This window comes from Vitis vinifera, chromosome 6 (assembly GCF_030704535.1).
Source record: "Vitis vinifera cultivar Pinot Noir 40024 chromosome 6, ASM3070453v1".
Lineage (NCBI taxonomy): Eukaryota > Viridiplantae > Streptophyta > Magnoliopsida > Vitales > Vitaceae > Vitis > Vitis vinifera.
Window position 1 is genome coordinate 23416905 of NC_081810.1, and position 9106 is coordinate 23426010.

The 9106-nt window shown below is 28.7% G+C and overlaps 1 protein-coding gene across 1 annotated transcript; it reads left to right on the forward strand.

Moving 5' to 3' along the window:
* The first annotated feature begins 6362 nt into the window (after window positions 1-6362).
* LOC100257100 (glucan endo-1,3-beta-glucosidase 14) lies at window positions 6363-8550 on the forward strand. The gene is made up of 3 exons (XM_002275606.4): window positions 6363-6512; window positions 6940-7988; window positions 8113-8550. Exons 1-3 carry the CDS (start codon window positions 6398-6400, stop codon window positions 8179-8181), a joined length of 1233 nt encoding a protein of 410 aa, XP_002275642.2. The 5' UTR covers window positions 6363-6397; the 3' UTR covers window positions 8182-8550.
* The last annotated feature ends 556 nt before the right edge of the window (window positions 8551-9106 follow it).

Consider the following 9106-nt stretch of genomic DNA (forward strand, 5'->3'; position numbering starts at 1 on the left):
TTAATTTAAAATTAAAACAAAATAAAAATTACTTATTTTTAAAAATAATTTAATACACTCAAATATTAAAAAAAATTACTAAAATAAATCCATAACGATTTTAATTTAATTTAATTTAGGAAAAATTGATATGGTCAAAGTAGTTGTGATCCAATTAAAAATATTGTTTTAAAAAATATATTAAAAAATAACGTCAAAGTGAAATAAACAAGAAAGGTATTAAATGAAGTTTAAAAATTAAAATATTTATTATTTATTGTAAAAAGAAGAAAAAGAATACAAAACTAAATTAGTTTATATTTTTTTTAAAATAATTAATTTAATTAAATCAAAGATAAAATTCAAGATAAAAGTTCAAATATTTTTTAAATCAATATCTAATTTGATAAAAAATAATTTTTTTTATATGATATAAATATATCCAACATAAACATCATTTTTACTTTTTATAGATATTGTCCACAATAAATAATAATTCTTTTATATATTGGATTTAATATATAAAATTAATAAAAAAAATTAAATAATTTTATTATTATAAATAAATATTATTAGTTAAAAATAATATTTATAAAAATAAAAAAAATAAATAAATAAAAACATCTCCTAAAGAGAGGATTTTAAAATATGAGACAAATTACGATAATTTTATAAATATTTTCTTCACTACCTTCCATGTAATTATCAAATTCCTTGGAACAAACAATGAGCAAATCCTTAGAAAAATGGGAAATCATGCCCCATATAAAAAAATTACATTTTTTTATAACTTTTACTTTTGATTTTTTATTTTTAAAAGATATGTATTTTGAGGACAATAACCCCCATGCATTCAAATAGTGAAAATAATCAACATTCCAAATTTACCCTCAAACCCTTTTTCATATGCCGATAATTATCACATTTTTTCCTTTTTCCTTTTTCTTTTAGTTACTTGGACAAGACATATGAGCCCATAGTTATTATTGTTTTTTTTTTTTTTTATTAAAAAATTTGACAAGTGACAACCACCATACACGTGATTTTTCCCTTTTCTTTTTCCACTCTTCTATAATATCTCTATCTTCTTTTTGCATTTTTTAAATATATATATATTCACTTCATAAAATCTTTTATATTTCATCTTTCTGTATTTATTGATTTTAATTATCTATGGATATTTTAAACATAAGATAATAATATATAATAATAATTAATGAGAATAAATTTAATATAAAAATAAATGTATGATTAACAAATTTAAAGATTTAGGACATAAAATTTTCTATATTTCAACTAAATAAAATATTTACTTATTTTATAAATCTTATTATATTTTCATATTATTTTATTATTTATATATTTTTTTTAAAATTTTAAATTTTCATCTTAAAATCACAATAGATGGTTATAGTTTTAGTTTTTTCCTTATGAATTTAACTTACCCACGGTTTTAATTTTTTTTTTCTTGGCTAAAATGTTTAATATTTTTAATTAAGGAAGACAAAATCTCGTTGTGATTTTAATATTTTGTTTTATTAAAAATTTTAATTTTTTATTTATATAAAATAAAATTAAAATATATTCATAAAAAATGTATTTAATCATTTTATTAATTTTTCTTAATTTTACTAAAAAATAAAATTTTTGCATATTGAAATTATGCATTGATAAACATAACTTTTGGAAAAGAGGTAACACTAAAATGTGTTAAAAGTAACACGAAAATGTGTTACTTTTAACACATTTTAGTGTCATTTTTTTTCATAAAAGAGTGGTACTAATGATTGTGTTGATCAATGCTTAATTTTAGTATACAAAAATTAATTAATTTTTAATAAAATTAAGAGAAAATTAACATAAATGTTTAAATACAATTTTTTATGAAAAAATATATTTTGTTTTTATTTCATATAAATAAAAAATTACAAATTTTAACAAAGCAAAATATTAGAATCATAATCAAGTTTTTATCTTTTTTCTTTTAAGTAAATACTCTTTAAGTAAAAAGTTAAATTTGTTCATTATGTACTTATTTTTACATTAATTTTTTCTCATTATTTATTTATTTATTTATTTATTATTATTATTATAGGTTTAAAATGTTGATAAATAATTAAAATTAAAAGATGAAAGAGTGAAAAAAAAAATGAAATTAAAAATCAAAAGGCAAAATGAAGAAAAAAGGAAAAAAATAATAATAATGTGGCATGTAGGTTTGCCACATGTAAAGCTTAAAAACATTAACAAGTATGAGTAAAAAAAAAAAAAAAAAAGAATCATGTAATCATATCTCATCTAAAAATAATTATATTTTTTACAAATGTATTTTTGGGAAAATAACTTTCAAAACAATAAAATAATTTTTTTCCAACTGTTTTTTTCTTTTTTGGGAGAATTATGTTTTGATGGCCAATTTGGAAATAATAACATTTTCGGAACCCAACTTTCCATAATGCAAGATATGTCCACTGTTTGGAAAAATATTAAAGGAAACATGCATTCTGGTCTGAGGTGTTATTTCATACCGAAAATACCCCTCCATTGTTCATCGTCCCTGTGAAAGGTCCCGATTTTTCCTACCAGCCCACGCAGGATGCAAAATCTGTCCAATTTTTTTTTTTTTTTTTTTTAAAACATAAGATGCTATTTGGTAATCTGATCATGATTTGCAGGCAAAGGTTGGATTTTTCAGCATGGCTCAAAAATCGTGGATTTAGGGTTTCTGAAATTTAAATCCAATGGCCCAAAATCAAAGAGACCCCTAGATCAGATCAAGAAAACACATGGAGGAAAAAAAAAAGCACTTTTTTTTTTGTTTTTCTTGGGGGTTTTGCATGGATTTGGTCGGAAATCAAACGAGGATGGATTTTCTCGGAAATCAAACGAGGATGGATTTTCTCGGAAATCAAACGAGGATGAATTTTCCCGGAAATCGAATGGGGGATGGATTTTCTTGGGAATCAAACGGGGGTTGCAAAAAAAATATAATAACTTGATTAGATTCGTACCTGCGAGGATTGAGAATGGCAGAGGAAAAAATAGGGCTTTTTTTAGGGATTCTCTCGTCTGGAGGCCAACTTCAGAAAAGGGCCTCGGAAATCAAACGAGGATGGATTTTCTCGGAAATCAAACGAGGATGGATTTTCCCGAAAATCGAATGGGGGTGGATTTTCTTGGGAATCAAACGGGGGTTGCAAAAAAAATAATAATAACTTATTAGATTAGTACCTGCGAGGATTGAGAATGGCAGAGGAAAAAATAGGGCTTTTTTAGGGATTCTCTCGTCTGGAGGCCAACTTCAGAAAAGGGCCTCGGAAATCAAACGAGGATGGATTTTCCCGGAAATCGAATGGGGGTGGATTTTCTTGGGAATCAAACGGGGGTTGCAAAAAAAATAATAATAACTTGATTAGATTAGTATTGCGAGGATTGAGAATGGCAGAGGAAAAAATAGGGCTTTTTTAGGGATTCTCTCGTCTGGAGGCCAACTTCAGAAAAGGGCTCCTTGATGCCCGAGTGAGAGACGGTGTCGTGAGAGACGGTGGCTGCTGACAGGGACAATTAAAGGGCAATTTTGGAATAGCATTTTAAAACAGTAGATAATGCATGTTTCCTTTAATATTTTTCCAAACAGTGGAGATACCTTGGATTATGGAAAGTTGGGTTCCGTAAATGTTATTATTCCCAAATTAGCCCATCAAAATATAATTCTCCCTTTTTTTTTCATTTTTTTTTCGCTACTTTGACCAGACAAATGAGCTCATCATTATTAATGTTTTTTTAAAGTAAAAACAACTTTGACAAGTGTCAATCACCATACCCATTTTTCTTTATTCTTTTTCCCCTCCTTTGTAATATCCTTATCTTCTTTTTGCCCTTTTTTTTTAAAGAAAAATATATGTTGGCTTAATATAATATTTTTAACATTTTAAGCATAAAACAATAATATATAATAAATAATTAATGAGAATAAATTTAATATAAAAATAAATACATCATTAACAAACTTAAAGATTTAGGATATAAAATTTTCTATATTTATGTTAAATAAAATATTTATTTATTTTATAAATCTTATTATATTATTATATTATTTTATTGTTTATATATTTTTAAAATTTAAATTTTTCATGTGAAAATCACAATTGATGATTATAGTTTTAGCTTTTTGTTTATGAATTTAACTTGACTGCGTTTTATTTTTTTTCTTAGCTAAAATGTTCAATAATTTTAATTAAGAAAGACAAAAACTCGACTCTGGTTCTAATATTTTGTTTTATTAAAATTTTTAATTTTTATTTATATAAAATAAAAATAAAATATATTTTTTATATAAAAAATTATATTTCATCATTTAAATTATTTTTTCTTAACGTGTTATTTTTAACACACTTTAGTATTACTTTTTTTCATAAAAAAATGTGTTACTTTTAACACATTTTAGTATTACTATTTTTTCATAAAAGAGTAGTATTGATGGTTGTGTTGATCAATGTGCAATTTCGGTTTACAAAAATTTTAATTTTTAATAAAATTGAGAAAAAATTAACATAAATGATTAAATCCAATTTTTATGAAAAATATATTTTATTTTTATTTTATATAAATAAAAAAAATTTAAAAATAACAAAGCAAAATGTTAGAACCATAATCAATTTTTTTTTATATCTTTTTTAATTAAAAATATTAAGCATTTTAACTAAGAAAAAAGCAAAAACCATGATCAAGTTAAATACTCATAAGTAAAAAGTTAAATTCGTTCATTATATATTTATTTTTATATTAATTTTTTCATTATTTATTTATTTATTTAGTTATTTAGTTATTTATTATTATTATTATTATTATTATTATTATAGGTTTAAAATGTTGATAAATAATTAAAATCAAAAGATGAAAGGGTGAAAAAAATGAAATTAAAAATCACAAACTAAAATGAAGAAAGAATGAAAAAAAAAAGTGGCATGTTGGTTTGCCACATGTCAAGCTTAAAAACATTGATAAGTATGAGTAAAAAAAAAAATATTATGATCTTTTTTATTTGTCTTGTCAATTTTTTTTCTCAAAAAAAGAGAAAAATATAGTAGTTGACAACGGGTTATGGAGAGAAGAAAAGTTTAACGGTAATCTTAAAATTGTATTCATGTTACCATCGAAGTGCATGCTTATTGAATTACTTTTTAGAAGTTCTTAAAAAACAATTTTTTTAGTGTACCTTTACAAGTTCTTCCAAAAAAGAAATCATTATGATTTTTTTACTTATCATATCAATCCCTTTTTTTCAAAAAAAAGAGAAAAGCATGGTAATTGACAACACGTCGAAAAGAAGAAAAGTTGAAGGATAACTATAGAAAAATATAATTAATTAAAGGTATTTTTAAAAAGTGTATGTAATCGAATTGCATTATTTTTTTATTTAATTCTTAGTTTCTTACTTCGTACCTAACCATCGTTTATTTGTAGTTTAGTTTGGTTCTTTGTATCTATTCTTATTTTTTTGTATATTAAATTATTTGTATCTTCCTTCAATAAAATAATAACGAAGATTAAGAGTTCCATAATCATCTCTTTCATGCCTTAGTTTTTTCCTTTTCTTTTTTTTCTATTCAATCATTCATGCACACTCCAAGTCTCTTAGATAATTCCTTGAGCTCTAGAGCTCTTCTCTTCATTGCCTCGATGTTGAGACCACCACCACTTTTTTAAAAATATATTTATAAAAATTAATTTAGTACTTATGATAATTAAAAAAAAAAAAATCTATGATAATTTGTCAGATACCACTCGATCTAATTATATCATATTTTTCAATATAAATTTTGAAATTTAAAATTATATTTTATAAAGAGGATTGTAGGACAAAACTTAGAATATATTTAAACCCACAGTCCAAGACTCCAAGGTTGCCGACTCACCGCGTATACAGGATTGCTATGGCTAAAACTCTGACAGCTGAGCTTTCCATTCCACTCATCTCTCTTCAAAGCCTACTTGATTTCCCATGTCGGTGAGTACCTGCACGCCTGTTCCATTCTCATTTTTAGAAATAAAAATAATAATAATAATTTTTAAAATATAAATACATCTTACCCCAGGGCAAGGAACCATGACATTTGAAAGGAAAACAGTTGGGTTACTATCTCAATTTCATTGAAGCAGTACGGTTTAAAAATATTTTTGAAATCATAATTAGTAACTATAATTTTGTTCTATAATTTTAAGGATATTTTAAAAAAAATTTAAATCATATTCACGGGTCGTTTTTCATACTTTAAAAAAAAAAAAAAAAACACCATGTGAATGATTACGGAGATAGAAATTATCGACGAATATTTCGAGATGGGTACTATTCTTACCCTTTTTTCTAAACTCTGCTACAACCCTCATCCTAAATTCTATAAAGGGCTGACTAGAAATGACACTCATACGTTGTTGGCTATCTGCTCAGACCTTGATGCCTGGAAAAAGGGACTCCATGCCTACCTCTTCCCATGTTTTCACATCTTTTTTCTTCTTTCTTATTCTTTCAGGTTTGTTCTTTCTCCCATGCCTTGGTTTTATCCTAACTAAAGGCGAAAACTACCTCTTCCTTTTTCAAGTCTTGAGCTTGGTTTTTGTTTTTTGTTAATTTGTAACAAACAATATATGATCATGATATTAGGAGATTGGAGATTGGAGAATGGAGATTTTCCCCTGATCCCAGTTGAGAAACTAGCTCAATTTGTTATTGCTCCCCGGAGAGGCCTTCAATCTTTTATAAGAGTCTCTGTTCAATCTTTTATGAGGGTCTCCTTACTATACATTATTTGTTTCTGCAATTGTTGAATATGTAGGTTTATACAGATTTCAAGAACTAATCTCTTGGGTTTTTGTACCTGTTTCTTTGAAAATCTTGGTTTCTCTTGTTTGTCAGTTCTGCAATTATTTGTCAGATTTCAATAGCTCCTCTTTTTGCAGATTCAGTTGGGCTAATCCACGGCATTGGAGTAGGAATCAACTATGGGCAGATTGCCAACAACCTGCCATCTCCCTCCCGTGTGGCCGTGCTCCTAAAATCACTGAACATCAGCAGAGTAAAGCTGTATGATGCTGATCCCAATGTTCTAAGAGCCTTCTCCAATTCTGATGTTGAGTTCATCATTGGACTTCCTAATGACAACCTTGCAGCCATGACTGATCCCACCAAAGCCCAAGCTTGGATTCAGCAGAATGTTCAACCCTTTCTTCCCCAGACCAAGATCACCTGCATTACAGTTGGGAATGAGATCTTATCCGGCACCGATAAGCAGTTAATGTCGAATCTCCTACCTGCAATGCAGTCAGTACATAGTGCTCTTGTAAGCCTGGAACTAGATGACCAAGTGGGTGTCGTAACTGCCCATTCACTGGCCATCTTGGCTGAATCCTTCCCTCCTTCATCAGGTTCTTTTAGGCAGGATCTTGGAGGATATCTCCAACCCCTTCTCAATTTCCATTCTCAGATCAATTCCCCATTTCTGATAAATGCATATCCCTATTTTGCATACAAGGATAACCCAGATGAAGTGTCATTAGACTATGTCCTTTTTAGGCCTAACCAGGGAACAACAGATCCAGTCACAAATTTGAAGTATGATAATATGCTGTATGCTCAAATTGATGCTGTTTATTCAGCAATCAAAGCCATGGGGCATACTGATATTGTGGTTAGGATATCAGAAACCGGTTGGCCATCTAAAGGGGACTCCAATGAGGCTGGAGCCACAAGGGATAATGCAGGAATATATAACAGCAATTTATTGCAGAGAATAGCAGAGAACCAAAGCACTCCTGCAAGACCATCTCTCCCCATTGACATTTATGTGTTTGCTCTTTTCAATGAGGATCTCAAGCCTGGCCCAACATCAGAGAGGAACTATGGGCTCTACTACCCTGATGGTACCCCTGTTTATGATCTTGGATTGCAAAGTCAGCTTCCACAGATAGCTTCTGCAGCTTTTTACATCGACTCGGCCTCCACCACAAATGTAAGAGCCACACTATCCCTTATCCCTTATCCCTTATCCCTTTTCCTACATCTTTCCATGATTTAGCGGAGCCCAACTCTGTCTTGTTCTAATGCCATTTCCTCTGCTTTCTCCTATCATGCAGGCTGTGTCCATCGTCAGTCTTCTCATCTTTGTCACACTATGTTTAATCATTGTCCGAGAGGGCCTGTAAAATTCAAATCAAAACACCAAACCAAGGAAAGAGTGGTTTGTGGGAGACTATTCAAATATCCCTATTGTTGCAAGAGGAGATTTTAGAAGGTCAGAAGCTCAATTCTTTCTTAGTTTCGTCACATCAGAAGTTCCATTTTTTAACTAGTAGGACAAATAAAAAAAAAATAAAAAAAAATATAGCAGCAATCAGTAGAGTTAGTGAGGAAAAATTCATAATTTTTTTTTTTTTTTTTGCTTTCTTTTTTCACTTCTATCAAAATTGGAAACTAGGCCGATGAGTATAATATCTGCTGACATGAGACAGAACAGCTATGTATGTACACTAGATTTGCTTTGAATGGGATAAATAATATGGCCAGTTTTTTTATATATGGTGCAAGAGATATCAAAGGAAAACAGAGCAAAGTATGGTCAAAATATGGCTTGCCATGGTTTGTTTAATTGTGGGTGCTGGGCCTCCATGCCTTTTTCACAACTTGCTATCATGCATGTGAATCTTTCAGTGAGCAAAATTCTTCCATGTCTTCAGCCATACAAAAGTCCATAATGGCTTCTATCAGGAAAAGAACCCACAAAGTGTCTTTCGGTAGTCCCCGTCCATCTTTCTTTTTTCTTTTTACCAAGGGGAATGGGCATATATCAAACCTCATTAGTTTTGGTCCATGATGATGAATCATGAATCCCATCTGTAAAGAGGATTTCCTCTGTCCCTTTGCATTTTTCTTCTCGATCGTCGAATGAGGAATTTACAGCATCAGCAACCACAAAAGAGGTAGTGGAGTTATCCCCTTGTCAACCTCACATCCTTGTATCTTATATGAAAAGCCACCCATGATTAATTAATCTTGGCTGCTAAAATGTCACTGGCATCTTTCTTGGCTTTCCACTTTTCAAATATTTGGCCACGGCCTAATAGACACTTT